The sequence below is a fragment of the Penicillium canescens genome (assembly GCF_028828765.1).
Source record: "Penicillium canescens strain IBT 15451 chromosome Unknown utg000011l_segment0_segment0, whole genome shotgun sequence".
Classification (NCBI taxonomy): domain Eukaryota; kingdom Fungi; phylum Ascomycota; class Eurotiomycetes; order Eurotiales; family Aspergillaceae; genus Penicillium; species Penicillium canescens.
This window is the reverse complement of record NW_026703973.1, coordinates 1600377-1614934: the sequence shown is the minus strand read 5'-3', so window position 1 is coordinate 1614934 and position 14558 is coordinate 1600377. Positions and strand designations below refer to the sequence as shown.

Sequence of the window (14558 nt, the reverse complement as noted above, 5' to 3'; positions counted from 1 at the left end):
GACTCTTTCCATGTGTACAAATGACATCATTGTGTATTCTTTTCCATAAATCAAACTACAAACACTTAGTTCCTGGATGGTGTGACAGCGGAGATGTGCGGAAACACCCCCTTCCCGCGCCTTACCCGGACGGGTAACCGGCCCTTCCCCTGTGGGCCCCACAGCGGACAAATTGGAGCTTAAGACGCAGCCTCGCGTCGAATGAGGGGAAATGAGATAGATAGTTTTATGAAGCTCTGTGTCTGAGGGTATTTGAAGGCTCCCCTACTCAGTTGCATTTGCCAAGAAGCATTGAAACAGAACCAGCACAATGATCACCCCCACGCCCAGGAAGGCCCCAATAGCGCACCACTCAGTGCCGCGGCACGTGTTGCTCAGGGCGAGACCCCGCCGAACTGGGTCGCTGTCAAGGAAGAACCCGCCTACACCCCGAGAAAAATCAAAATTATCTGCGTGGGAGCTGGGTGCGCCGGTATCACTCTAGCGCATAAAATCAAGCATGAACTTCATCTAGCAGATGTCATTGACTACAAAATCTACGACAAAAATGCGGAAGTTGGTGGAGTCTGGACTGAAAATCGATACCCGGGTGTCGCTTGGTGAGAACATATCTATGCTCTTCGTCAATGGTGATATCTAATTTTGCGAATGCTATAGTGATATCGCTGCTCGTAGGAGTTCCACACTGCTTTCTTGAACACTGATTGACTGGCCGACCAGATGCATATACGTTTCGTTTCGAGCCTAATCCATACTGGTCTCATTTCTATGTCTCCGGTCCGGAGATTCGTGAATATATTCACAACACGGTCCGGAAGTGGGGGCTTGATGACAACATTGAGTTGAACTCGAATGTTATAGAGTCGGTATGGGACGAAGACTTAGGGAAATGGAAGGTGAAGATTGAGGAGAATGGCAGGATTAAGGAGGACGAAGCTGACATTTTTGTTAACGCATCGGGCATATTGAAGTGAGGATAGATTTTCATTCTCATTGTCCAGGGATTGCTAACCCGGTCTGTCAGCAACTGGAAATTGCCAGATATTCGAGGTCTGGCTGACTTCAAAGGGAAATTAGTCCACACTGCAAATTGGTAAAGCCAGATTTTTTAAGTTTGAATATTGCCCAGCACTAATTCTTAGACAGGGATGATAAGTACGAGTGGAAAAACAAGCGAGTGGCGATTATTGGCAATGGTGCATCCGGAATACAGTGTGTTGCCACCATGCACTCTGAAGTATCCAAACTAGTCAATTATGTTCGCAGTCCGACCTGGATCACCCCCAATATCAATGCCGAAATGACAAAAAATGGGGATAACTTTGCATACACGCCCGAGGAGCAAGAACGGTTCAAAAGCGACCCAAAAGCGTTCTTTGAATTCCGCAAAGAGCTTGAAAATCAGTAAGTATTGATCCAGTTTTTACCCATCACGAAGATCGAAACTCATTAGCACTTACGCGTGCAACTCTGACACCTGGACTTTAGTGTTAATGGCGGGGCTTACGCAACACTCAAGGACCACCCCCTCCAACATTTTCTCAGGGGAGAGACATTGAAGCAGATGCAAGAGAAATTGAAGGCTCTAGATCCCTCGATTGCAGCTAGAATCATCCCTGACTTTGCACCCGGCTGCCGCCGCCTTACACCTGGCAGTGGGTATCTTGAAGCCTTTTCAGCCAATAATACTGAAATGTGCTGGAAGGATATTGAGCGGGTCACTGAAACTGGAATCCGCACATCGGACGGGGAAGACGAAGACTTTGACCTCATTGTCTGCGCAACAGGATTTGACACGTCGATCATCCCGCGCTGGAAGCAGATCGGGAAGAATGGAATCGATTTGAGGAAACATTGGAAGAATGACCCAGAGGCTTTCTTCAGTGTTCATGTTGATCAAATGCCAAATTATTTTATGATCGGTGGGCCAAATTTTCCCGTATCCCACGGCACTGTCACGACTGGGTTTGCCATTGTGTGTGACTACATCTTGAAATGGACAATGAAGATTGCCACGGAGGATATTAAGTAGGTCTCAATCGTTCCGTCATGATAGTTGTCAGAGGCTGACGCCATCGAAGATCGATGGATGTCAGGAAAGAATCGTTGGATGATTACAATGTTTGGACGCAGGAGTATCTCAAACGCACAGCTTTTTCGGAAAAGTGTCGCAGTTGGTATAAGAACGGAAAGGCCTCTGGATTAATTACTGGGACCTATGCCGGGACGACAAGTCATTTCCGAAAGTCACTGGAGAGGATCGGCGGCGAGCACTTCCATATACGATATAATTCTGTGAATCGCTTCTGGTGCTTGGGCAATGGTCAAATGGAGGAAGAGAGAAACGGAGATGGGGATTTGGCAGATTACTTTGTTCAGGGCGTTTGGGGCCCTTGAGTTCTACCTTGGCATTCATGTCCCACATCTCGTGGATCATACTATCATTGATTCATAAGTTGTGAATTATCTAATATCTACACATAAACATGTATTGACTTCTTTGAGGCTGCAAGCTCATCCACCTGGTCGCTGCCCGTTCCATCCCATTCCGAAATATCATCCGCGCTGGCATTCCCATCCGAGATACGCATCATCCCCTTCCCAGGTACAGTTGGTGTCAACCTCCTGGACCGAGGCCCGGAGCTTCCTGCATATGGAGACCCTAATTCATATGTACTCCGCCCAGTCCCTGTTGTTTGCTGTCCAAAAGGCCTCAGAAGGGATCGGATGCAGGGAATCGAAGCTGTAATAATGACCAGGTATGTTTCGATGTATAGCCAGCGATCTAGGCTGATGGTTGCCGTGGTTGGGTCGTCGTCAGCGTGGGCGAGAATTCGAGTTTGCACGGTTTTGATTATGGACGCAACCATCGCACTACCGGGAACATTCACATTAGTCGGACGCTTGATAGAGAGATTCAGAAAGACAAGTCACTCACAAAAGTCCCAATCCAAGAAGTGTAACTAGACCCAACTTGACCTGTAACTTCAAGTTCAGATTCCAAAAAACGTAAGTGGAGAAAACCGCAAGGTATAGGTCTGTAGCTGAGTTAAAAGCTGCCGTAGATGCAAGTTAGCAACTTCTTCATGTTGAAACAACCATAACAGAAAGAATGACACCACGTACAGCCTTGGTAGTACCCGTAGTAAGCTTGAACGCGAACATCCCAGCATTTTCCTTTTCCGTCCTGTGACCAGATAGCCGAAGCATGTCCCGGACACTGGACAAAGAGTATGATGATAAACATCCCGTTCGTCACGATCTGTAGCGCAACAAGCACCCACAAGATCACTCTATAGGCCTTTCTGGTTCCAAGAAGCCCAACCACGAACACAATGAAGGCAATTCGACCTAAGGTACCTCCAGCAATACCAAATGTCTGCGTCAGATAGTCATACATAATGACAGTGGCGGTATGATCGGGATTGATATCCCACACGTGGCGGCCGAACCCGTACTGGACGCCCATGGTGATCATGACTGATCCGACTATAGCTAGACACTAGGGGTCAAATAAGTCAATTTTGGCCTCAAGTTTGACCATCCTGGAGATCATTTTATTCAAATAACTAAAACAGGAGAGAGAAAATGCTAACCAATGCGAAAACCATCAGGACATCATCCAATCCGAATTTCCGGATCCGTATTTTCGCAACTACTCTCAATGCGATGATGAAAATAGCGACCCCGGTGAGGGCCCAGACTTCTCTGAGAAGACGGGGCCCCACATCATAGAGGGCCTCTCGGGGTAAAACAATCATGGTTGCTCGAGATGTTCGCACTTTCCCAGCATGAGCGATGGGGACGACGAGAGACTGTCATATCCATATCGGAAGACGATCATGGATTGTGCGAGTTATATTCAGATTTTCGTATCAGCCGCTTATCAAGTAAAGCGTTATCAGCCTCTTCGGAGATCCCCATACTCCTGGGTGGCTGAACCGGAACCTTGATTATTTTAACATGTTCGTATTGTGTGGAGGGCTGTCGGCGGTCTCCGCGGGAGCCCGGGCACGCGACGATAAGCGGGCGTATAATATGCGCGAGTTAGCATGAAGCTTAAGTGCCAGGATTAGGGCAGGGGCGTTCTCTTGATAATGCCTTGATTGTTGATTGGTCCCCGCCATGGGTCCGATCGGTCAGATACCTTCGGGTATCGTGTGCCTGGCAGGCTCAAAAAGATATTTCGCGAAGCTGCCGCAGTCCAATGAATTATGGTCGTTTTATCTGTAGTCAGGGGTTGTCAGGGGTTGTCAGATGTCTCTCGGACTACCACCCTTCTTTCGTTCAGATGAAAGTATTCCACTGTACCACGTACGCGACATAGGCTAACGGGCTTGGGCTTTGGAAAAAACATCGGAGTACCCCAATCGTCACTACTAAAGTCTCGGTCAAAAACGGCGTGGTTCAAGTAAATACGGTGCGTTGACGGGGTTGACCTTCGGGCGGCCATCGGGGAACAAAGGGAAGAGGCATGTCGTAGTCAGACTAGGAATACTGTCCTCGGCATATAATTAGTAGAGACTATGAATATTTAAACAAAGTATAGCAGATATTTCAAAACAACGAAGGACAGCTTAATTTAGTTTTAATGTTCAGTTCTTGCCTTGTTTCTCGGGTCCCATTTCGCCCCTGGGCTGAGCTGGTCGCTGTCTGTGCAATACCCAGAGCATTTCCATTCGTCAATTTATATAATTTTCCTCATAATAATCTGAAACATCCAATATAATCAGCAGATATTATGTGGAGGATCTAGAAGCTCGGAAAGAAGATTAACTTGCCAAAATAGCTTGCGGAACAGGGTATATGGAATTTGCTATCTCATCTAGCAGAAAGCAAAATGGCACAGTAATTTATTTAATAAACATATCGGAAATGCGGGTTTTCCCGATCGGTGATATCCTCAAAGCCGTGAGTATAGTTAACATCGGGAATCACCTCTCCTGTCGCGATCTTAGCATCTCGCTTCCGGTTCTGAACGCTATACCAGACTCTCAGGGAGAGAAGAATGAGGACGACAAGACCAAAGCATCCCAGCAAGATCGAGAATGCGAGATAATATCGTGGCGCATCTTTATCGCGGAACACCTGTGGGCCGATCGAGTTACCTGCAGCCCAGAATACGAAGTTACAGGCAATGACGATTGACTTCTTCGTTTGACCGGCAACATTTCGAGAGAGCAGAGCGAGCGAGAGAGAGGAGACTGCAAAGAAGGAGTAGAAGATCCAGTATGCGATGAGCATGCCAACTCTCTTGCTTGGGGTGAAAGGGACTCCAAGAAGGATCGATGATCCGATGATGGAAGGGATAACGGAAGCAATCATAATCCAGATAGTTTGGTGGAATTTGCGGTCGAGGTAGGCAGAGACGACCATGGTGATTGTTGTAACCGCTCCAATTACCATGGAGAGGAGCTGACTTTCCCAAGTAGTAAAATCGAATGATTTGAGGATGATGTTGGCATAGGCACCAATTCCACCGGATGGAATAGTCGTCAGAAGTTGAATGAGTGCAAATGCGTATACTAAAAAGTTGTCAGCAACTACATCAAAGATACGGATAGAGGGAAGCAAAATGAAAATGGCATGACGTACATTGTGGATCAGTCAATGCATCCCAAACCTGCTCTTTTCTGAAGTGTCGGTTCTGGAGACCAGTCTGGTTTTGGCGCACTCGCTCTACCATCAATTGTTTGTCCTCTTCAGTCCAGCACTTGGCTCTCATGGGTGAGTCTGGCATCCAGAAATACACGAACACTGCCCAGATCACCGTGATGAGACCGTATGTCATGAACATCGCTTCCCACGATTTGAGCGGAGACCAAGAGGGCACAAAAGAGAATCCGAAAGCCAAGAGACCACCGACAATATTCTGGAGTCCATTCATCATGTACCTGTTAGGGGAGTGTGAGCGACGACCAATTATAGTAGTGGAGATCCAGACTGACCAGTAGTTGATGACACTTCCCTGCTCTTCTCGCTGGTACCAGGTGGCAGACAGAATAACAAATGTCGGCTGGCATGCAGCTTCAAAGGCACCCATGAACGCTCGAAGAATAACCAGTCCGGTGAAGTTCTTCATCGCAGAAATGAGTGTGATGCAGATACCCCATAGCAGGATGTTTGCCGAAAGCCATTTTCCAATTGGCACCCGTTGAATAATCCAGTTTTCCTATACTCTCATCAGCAACCGGGAAGTTGAATGTATCTACGTAGGTTGAAATACCGGATATTCAACGACCAGGATTGCGAGATAAACAACCGTCGTCAGCCATTGGTACTATAATCAATCAGTATTCCGCAGACAGGAAGCTCAGTTACGATAATGGCTCACTTGATTATGTTCCAGATGTGCATCCTCCACAATACCCATAATTGAGGCAAAAGACATTGCCCCCTTGTCCAACGTTTGGATCAAGTATGTGAACATCATCACCACCAAGATGCGCTTATCGATCATTCGTCGCAATCGTTTGTTTGTCGCATCGTCGATATAAATAGCCGTGTCTGTGGCATATTTGGCGACCTCTTTATCGACCAGCTTGTAGTCCGTGTGGTTTTTTTCCGGGCCTTCATCGTGGAAAATAGCGGCTCCCTCAATGTCCTGGTTGTCTTTTTTGTTCATGGTGGTCATTGTGGCACCGGTGGTTGGAAATTTTTCAGGTACTTGCGGCACCCAAACGAGAAAACTGGGGTCTGTTAAGTTGTGCTGGAGAGGTTGATGACTATCCATACTGGTTCCGGGGATGCGGGGGTGGAGGCCGGGGGTCGCGAGCTTCGGTAGAACATCATCCCCCATGGGGATCCAATGGGGATATGCCCCCACGTTCAATGACAAGCCGAATGTCCGCTGGCCAGATTTCAACTCGCGCTAGGGATTATTTCCATCAGAACTCGGCAGGAGAATGCCGATCTTTGTCTCGGCTCCCTGTTAATAGCTGCGTCGGCAACGGAGGTGGCCGTATTAGCCCTAGTCGTGCTCCACAGCCGGGTGTGGCTGCTCGGTGCAACAACAACCCGAACAGGTCATCCCACTTGAGTGGAGAAGAGAGTGTCGCTTGGAAAAGCGTCACAGGTTCGCTGGAGAGGTCAGTTTGAACAGCAGCCGAGCCCACTGCCCCAGAGGAATGGTTTCTTATTTCCCACCAGATACATACGATCTTCTATTCTGTAGTGCTGAGCCAACGTCGATATCATGTTGGAGAAGCCTTTTGTCACTTTCAGCCCTGTACCAGACCACCTTGATCTCATCGGTGCTCCAATTTTAGTAGACAGCGACGACTTCGTCGGTGTTCATCATGCTAGTCGAGCGCTCGCAGAGGACTTTGGCCGGGTAACAAAAGGGAAGGCCAGTCCATTCAGAGCAATCACGGTCGATAATTCAATATCTCTAATCGACGCTCCTTGGAACACTGCCATTATTATTGGGTGCGTCGACACCTGCTGGATGCTCAAACATCTAGAACAATCAGGGAAGATTGACATTGGCTCTATTCGGGGCAAGTGGGAGTCGTTCATCACAGCAGTTGTGAAGAATCCTTTCGAGGGCTGTGAAAATGCAATGGTAATTGCTGGGAGTGACAAAAGAGGTGCCATCTTCGGCGCTTACACGCTCTCTAGCCAAATAGGCGTGTCTCCGTACGCTACTTTAACCATAAACTAATGCTTATAAACATCCAGCTGACTTTGAACACAAAGATGGTATTGGTGGGCCGACGTACCTGCAAAACATCACCCAGAAATCTACGCGCTACCTACGACGACCACCCATGGCGAGCCGAGCATCCAATACCGCGGCATTTTCATCAACGATGAGGCACCCGCGCTGACGGGATGGGTGTTGGAGAAATTCGGAGGATACAACAACGAGTTCTACAGAAAAGTATATGAGCTCCTCCTGCGGTTAAGGGCAAATTTCATGTGGCCAGCGATGTGGCCCGGATACCCCAACCCCGGAGCGATCTTCTTTACGGATGATCCCGAGAACCAGCGTATCGCCGACGAATACGGAATCTGCGTGTCAACTTCGCACCACGAGCCTATGCAACGCGCGACAACAGAGTGGTTTGAAGAAGGGCGTGTTGATGGTACATGGGACTGGACAACACACCGGGACGAGATTATCGAGTTCTTCCGTGAGGGTGTGCAGCGGGCCAAAGGCTTAGAGTCATACTTCACACTGGGTATTCGCGGTGAATACGATCGTCAGATGGCAACTGATGATCCTGGCAGAGTCGTGCGCGATGTGCTTGAGCAGCAGCGAATGCTGTTCAAGGAGGTTCATGGGTGTGAGGATGCTGTGCCACAGGTTATGGCTTTGTACAAAGAGATACAGGATCTGTACCAAGCTGGAGAGTTCACTGTGCCTGATGATGTGACGTTATTGTTTGCAGATGACAATTTTGGCTCTTTACGCCGGCTACCTTCTGGGCCTGAGAAAATTCGAAAGGGTGGCGCTGGAGTATGTCTCACCCCATACCGTGCTTGCATAATAGTTGCTAACTTTGTCGTAGATATACTACCATTTTGAGTATGTCGGAGCACCTCGGAGCTACAAGTGGATCAACTCCAACTCGCTGGTTCGTCCCTCTTGTTCAGATCTTGTGGCCCATCTAACAACACATCACGCACGCATAGGGCAAGATATACCATCAACTGTTTGAGGCGCACCGTCGCAATGCTCGCAAGATCTGGGTCTTCAATATTGGAGACATCAAGCCTATCGAAGTCCCATTGACCTTTGCAATGCAGTTGGCATGGGATATCAACTCCATTAGCGCGGATAATATCCCTGTTTTCTTGAAGGACACTGCCTCCAGCTATTTCGGCGAGGAGCTGAGCACAGGTGCGAGCTTTATTTGGCACGAGTATGACCGCCTGGTCCGCATTCGAAGACATGAGCATATCGACCCGGAGAGCTTTTCATTGCTCCACTACAACGAAGCAGATGATATTGTAGCCCGGTGGCAGTCATTGGATATCGCCGTCGACGCGCTTTATCAGCGCGTCCCACCTGAACGCAGAGCCGCATTCTGGGAGCTTGTTGTGCACCCAGTGAAGGCCAGCACGATTTTCACCCGTCTGCGAGTCGCTCAGGGACGGAACCAGCTCTATGCACGTCAACGACGCAACACAGCCAACAAGCTCTTGCGTGAAATCTTGGACTTGTTTGATGCGGACTTCAAGCTGTCGCAGGAGTTCCATTCTTTGCTTGACGGTAAATGGAATCATATGCTGTGCCAGCCGCACATGGGTTACGGCAGTACATGGCATGCCCCATCGCGAGACGCGATCTTTGGGTTGGCTTACGTCCAGAGACATCAGAATAGCAATTTGATTGTCGGACAAATGGGTATTGCTGTTGAAGGACACGAAGGCATCCGGGCAGGGCGTATCAATGAAGAGAGTGAGCGAACGCATCCAAGCCGACGCGACTTAGTTCCTGGTCTAACTCTCGGTTCGATGAGTCGGTATGGCCCAGCTAAGCGCTGGTTCGATATCTTCACCAGGGGAGCGCAGACCATACACTGGGCCTCGTCTGTTCCATATTCATGGATTCAGCTTTCGATAACAGAAGGAATACTAGACCCTGATGGAGACGACGCTCGTGTTTGGATCTCAATATTATGGAACCATGTCCCGGTCGACTTCAACGAGGAAGTTTTGATCACCATCTCATCGAAAGAAGGAGACTATGAGCACGTCCATCTTCCCGTCCATGGTCACAGTGTCCCAGACTCGTTCCGTGGTTTTGTTGAAGCAGACGGCTGTATTTCTGTGCCTGCATATGGCATGAGTACGAACCCTCCCTATAACCATCACCCAGAGCTCGGTCGCGGAAGCGAAGGTGCCGTCACACTCGGAGATTCCGACCGCTTGGATGGGAATGAGGCGCCATTCCTGGAATATCCCGTCTACCTATTCTCATATTCCAATCCATCCACAGTTATCTTGTATTTCAACATGACCTTGGACATCGATCCAGCCCAACGAATGTCCTATGAGATCAGGATCGATGATCAACCGACCGAGTTCCATAATCTCCTTGCGGACCCAGGGCAAAGCAAAGGCAAGCTTCCGGCAGTGGGCTGGTCAGATGCTGTTATGGACTGTGTTTGGAAGAGAAAGCACACCGTCACTGGCTTAGGAATCGGTGCTCATACAATTAGTGTCCGGTTGAACCACCGAAACATCATCCTAGAGAAGATTGTGCTGGACCTTGGCGATGTCAAGGAAAGCTATCTCGGTCCCCCTAAGAGCTTTTGCGTATCGGACTGAGCGCATTGCGCGCGATGCGACAACAATGGTCAAATGATCGTTTATATATATTGCCATAGCTTGCGGGGCCGTTACCTCAATTTTCCAATATTCAGTGTCGGGCACCTGAACTGCATTTGCTCATTCGCGGTATCCAATAGAGAGCGCTCGGCTTATCTAGCAGTTGTATATAAGCCACCATCACTAATTTCGGAATGATCAAGTGTTTTGAAGATACTTGCTAATCGACAGCATAATCTCTAGACTTGGCGTAGGTAGAGAACCTTACTACAGTTTAGTGATGTTCTATTTAACCGAACCCATATTTATCAGCCAATCACAGCCCGTGAAAGCTCTGCCTATGAACCGTCAGCAATACATCAGCATTAGATGAGCCGCTAGTCCGCTTCTAGCTTAGCGCCACCCTTATTGATGCTCGATAATGCTTCCATAATCCCAGGGTTTTCCAAGCTTCTGGAGCTTGCTAGATAATTTTAATTCCTATATAAAACCCACGACTCCTCTTGGATTCTGCTTATTATTAGAAAAAAAACCGTCTTGTCCACATTGTCACAGTACATGCACAATTCGTCTCAAACCATGTCGAACCCCCTCTCCCACGCTAAAATTGTTCTCCGCCGCTCCAGCGAGCGCGGATATGCCGAGCATGGCGGCTGGCTCAAGTCATTCCACACTTTCAGCTTCGCCAACTACTACGATCACCGCTTCCAGAACTTTGGCAGCCTACGAGTTTTGAATGAAGACCGCGTCTCAGCCCGAAATGGATTCCCTACGCATCCCCACCGTGATGCGGAGATTTTCAGCTATATCCTCAACGGCGAGCTCACCCATCGTGACAGCATGATTAAAAAGGGCGCAGAGGGAGAGCAAGGAAAGCAATTCTTCCGCATGAAGCGGGGAGATGTACAGTTCACCACCGGCGGAACAGGTAAGCCTCTTGGCCTTGGCTCTAACTATAATGAACACGAGCTGACGTGAGACAGGTATCGCTCATTCTGAACAGAATGAGTCCAACAAGCCGGTACACTTCCTGCAAATCTGGGCCCTTCCCTGGAAGCAGGGCCTGAAGCCACAATATCACACTATGACCTTTAGCGAAGAAGATAAGCGCAAGGCGTTTGTTCCTATTTTGTCGCCTCTTGCTGCAGGCCCCCAGGCCACCCCAGCACAGGAAGATGCCGCTACTCCTAAGCTTCCAGGCACCATCCCCATTCATGCTGACTTTGTCATGGGAGCTGGCATTATTGAACCCAGTTCTACATTCAAGTGGAATGTTGGCGTGGGCGAGACCGTTGAATCCAAGAAGAAGCGAAACGTTTACATTCACCTGCCAATGACCAAGCAGGGCAAGTCGAAGGTCAAGCTTGATGGCCGGGAAGATGCCGTGCTCGAAGAAGGCGACGGCGCCTTTGTCACATTGGTTAATGCTGGAGATGCGCTTCGTGTGGAGAGCGTCGGAGAGGTAGAGGCTGAAGTGATAGTTTTGGATAGCAATTAAGCTATAATGTATTTAATGAACTCTTTTTATTCTTACATCTTTTGTCAAGATAATATGATTGTTTATCTGTTTAATTTGTGGTCACGTACTTGAATAAAACTGGGATGCGTTCCTACAATTCCTGCAAATGGATTCAACACTAATTCCGCCTTGTAGAGCACCTAACTTCTGTCAAGAACCTCAGGATAAGGATGATTATTACTGAAAATATGTTTAACAATTTTTAGCGTCGATGGGCTAGACGTTTCTACAATTAGCCTTAACGATTTGCAAAGTCGCCTGGCTATCATCCCCCAGGATGCCGCCATTCTTCGAAGACATCGTCCGAGATAACCTTGATCCCCATAATGACCATGATGATACGGACCTTTGCCGTGTGCTTGGCGAATATTCGCAGGTATTGTATCGGTGTATGTACGTACGTGTATAATGTGACTCCTCCTGGAATGAACTTAGAGCCTCGCTGACGCCTTCTGTGGCCAAGAGACATAAAAAATGGTCTAGGCGTTGAGGCTGTATAGTCTAGAATCGCGCACCTCAAATTTTCCCGTAACTCTTTAGCGGTTCCTAGGAGCGGGAATATTTTCCTACTACGCCGTTGGTCAGGTAGCTTACTAGAGCAACCAGTTACAGCATCAGATGGACCTTGTTGCTCCCGTCATTCCTAGGACATCCCGGCTCATCAACATCGATGCCTTGGTCATCATCGGTGGGTGTAACCGTGTAAGTATCTTTTTTTTTTTTTTTAGATCACGTGAGCGTACAAATGGTATATCGAGTCACTTGTTTTATCTACTCTCCTCGCCCACTACAATACCCTTAGTCGCATTATTTCAGATACCCTGCATACGGTTCCGTCTAAGGTAGTGGCACGGCGCCTCTACATACTCAATCTCAATTCGTTGACTCCGATTCGATACCGATTGTCCATCCGGCCTAGCTACTTGATATCATAGTCACTGAGCTATGTTTCTCCTCCATCTGCCCCCGGAATTGGTCATAATATCAGGGCAGACCTTAGGGGAAGAAAGAGATATCCACTCATTATGTCGAACTAGCAGACAGCTCTACGGTCTCCTGAATCCATACCTTTATCGCATCAAATCTCAAAATTCAAGTTCCTCAGCATTGATATTGGCCGGTATAAAAGGGAGTGAGGCTACAGCTCACTATCAATTCAATAAGGCGGTGAGGCTGGTGGACGCAAGAGAATGCACAGCCGCTCTCAGGATATAGTTGCGTTTGTACTGACTAGCACCGAATAGGACATACCTGATCAGGCTATGCATGTAATGATCCCGTATCTATTGCTAGAATCCTAAAAACTCACCGGAGACGTCAGATAGTTGAAAGTATGTTTTCTTTTGGTGACATTGGCGCGATTTGAGTGGATGTCACTGTGCTTCAACCTGTCGATCACCATGCGGCTCTAGTGTTGCCTTGACCGCAGAGGGTGCCTCTTGGCCCCCACTTGGCGGCCCCGCCTCTTGGCACTTACTAGGGGTCCTCTAGGGCATGCTGATAGTTTTGACGTTCACCTAACTCTGGTCTATCAATCACCCAAGTACTTGATCTCATATTCCAACATGAGCTGCAGAGTAAGCACACCTGATAGACCTGTAGGTACAACGTACATCTCAGCCACCTATCACGGCGACGCCAAATATCTTGGCATACGAAGCTAACATGATGACTTCTAGGTCGTGCCTGAGTTCGTGAAAACACATGAAGCGTGATCCTACAGGCGGAGGACTTACCCATCTCGGAAAGGATGGCGTCCTGCGTACCATCTCTGGTAACTACGAAGTCCTTGACGCCCGCGGACTTAGTCCCAAACAGATCAATGCGTTTCTAGATGTCATGCCGGACGAGCTCGTGGAAAAAGCAGACTTTCGCGATGTGGATGGTACAACGGTGACAAGCCAGGAAGGACTCTTTCATCCCGCGCCCGGAATTCTACCGACAAAGCCAGAGGATGACCCGAAGTCGGCGGAAGAAAGGCGAAAGCTGGTGGAACAAAATCGTGCCGCCTATGAAGAGGCAAAAGGAAACTAGTAGATGAATTCTCTTTTTGGCCCTTCTTCCTCAAAACTGTTCTTATTTGCCGTAGTGGCTCACTGCATGAAGAATTTTGTTAATTAGGGATACAGTGGCCGGAATCTGATATCTTTGGCCGCACAGAATGGCCACGATACGGTGGGGAAGGTTTTACTTGAGAATGCAAATGTGGATGTGAACATGAAGGACTGTCGCTATCGAAATCCGATATCATATGCCGCAGTAGGCGGCCATAAAACGGTATTTAATCTTTTACTTGAGAATAGAAATGTGGATGTGGGCATGGTGGACATTTGGGTCAAACTCCGTTATCATATGCCGCAGCAGGCGGCCATGAGACAGTGGTACAGCTTTTACGTGGGAATGGAAATATGGTCGATTAGTTAGATTAAAGGACTAAGAGCATCGTATAGTACCATTGGGCGCGCCACGTCGAAATCGTTGTGACGGCTCCGCGAAATCCAATACGTCTTCCACCATCTATGCTCGAGAGGCGTTGTCTGGCTTACCTCTCCCTCCTTCATGAGAGCCTCCTAGTAGGCTCGACACGCCTTCAAAAGCGTCGCCGATTCTCTCCCGTAGCTCTCGCCGCAGGTCTCTTAGATTGGTGCAATCCTACAGAACATAGGTGACTGCTTCTCGGTCGCCTTAGACGCACCGGTTATTGTCCTAAAAGTGAAAGGCTTTTGCGTAGATCGATAACTAGCCGTGTCCCGTTCGAAGC

At 48.4% G+C, this 14558-nt stretch overlaps 6 protein-coding genes across 6 annotated transcripts; 4 read left to right on the top strand and 2 right to left on the bottom strand.

Moving 5' to 3' along the window:
- Positions 1-288: 288 nt before the first annotated feature.
- N7446_013339 (flavin-containing monooxygenase) lies at positions 289-2397 on the top strand (the record flags this gene model as incomplete). Its single annotated transcript, XM_058522080.1, has 7 exons — positions 289-599; positions 658-671; positions 721-970; positions 1025-1093; positions 1147-1404; positions 1489-2028; positions 2082-2397. Coding segments are annotated over 7 exons (1758 nt in total), but the record flags the coding sequence as incomplete, so codon positions are not given.
- Positions 2398-2474: 77 nt separating this feature from the next.
- Positions 2475-3898, bottom strand: N7446_013338 (uncharacterized protein; the record flags this gene model as incomplete). Its single annotated transcript, XM_058522079.1, has 4 exons — positions 3597-3898; positions 3127-3502; positions 2939-3056; positions 2475-2874 (listed from the first exon to the last, which is right to left on the bottom strand). Exons 1-4 carry the CDS (start codon positions 3759-3761, stop codon positions 2475-2477), a joined length of 1059 nt encoding a protein of 352 aa, XP_058365556.1. The 5' UTR covers positions 3762-3898.
- Positions 3899-4857: 959 nt separating this feature from the next.
- N7446_013337 (uncharacterized protein) lies at positions 4858-6634 on the bottom strand (the record flags this gene model as incomplete). The annotated part of the gene is made up of 5 exons (XM_058522078.1): positions 4858-5525; positions 5596-5894; positions 5949-6172; positions 6227-6280; positions 6335-6634. The coding sequence occupies 5 exons, from the start codon at positions 6632-6634 to the stop codon at positions 4858-4860; spliced, it is 1545 nt and encodes a 514-aa protein (XP_058365555.1).
- A 561-nt stretch (positions 6635-7195) lies between these two features.
- On the top strand, positions 7196-10278 carry N7446_013336 (glycoside hydrolase family 115 protein; the record flags this gene model as incomplete). Its single annotated transcript, XM_058522077.1, has 4 exons — positions 7196-7638; positions 7699-8461; positions 8514-8579; positions 8638-10278. The coding sequence occupies 4 exons, from the start codon at positions 7196-7198 to the stop codon at positions 10276-10278; spliced, it is 2913 nt and encodes a 970-aa protein (XP_058365554.1).
- Positions 10279-10790: 512 nt separating this feature from the next.
- On the top strand, positions 10791-11825 carry N7446_013335 (pirin family protein). Its single transcript, XM_058522076.1, has 2 exons — positions 10791-11206; positions 11262-11825. The coding sequence occupies exons 1-2, from the start codon at positions 10837-10839 to the stop codon at positions 11774-11776; spliced, it is 885 nt and encodes a 294-aa protein (XP_058365553.1). The 5' UTR covers positions 10791-10836; the 3' UTR covers positions 11777-11825.
- A 1676-nt stretch (positions 11826-13501) lies between these two features.
- Positions 13502-14191, top strand: N7446_013334 (uncharacterized protein; the record flags this gene model as incomplete). The annotated part of the gene is made up of 2 exons (XM_058522075.1): positions 13502-13830; positions 13927-14191. Coding segments are annotated over 2 exons (594 nt in total), but the record flags the coding sequence as incomplete, so codon positions are not given.
- Positions 14192-14558: the final 367 nt, after the last annotated feature.

Coding starts and splice junctions, on each gene's coding strand:
- N7446_013335 (XM_058522076.1), top strand. CDS start 10,837: ATGCACAATTCGTCTCAAACCATGTCGAACCCCCTCTCCCACGCTAAA. Junction 11,207..11,261: donor GTTCACCACCGGCGGAACAG/GTAAGCCTCTTG, acceptor GACGTGAGACAG/GTATCGCTCATTCTGAACAG.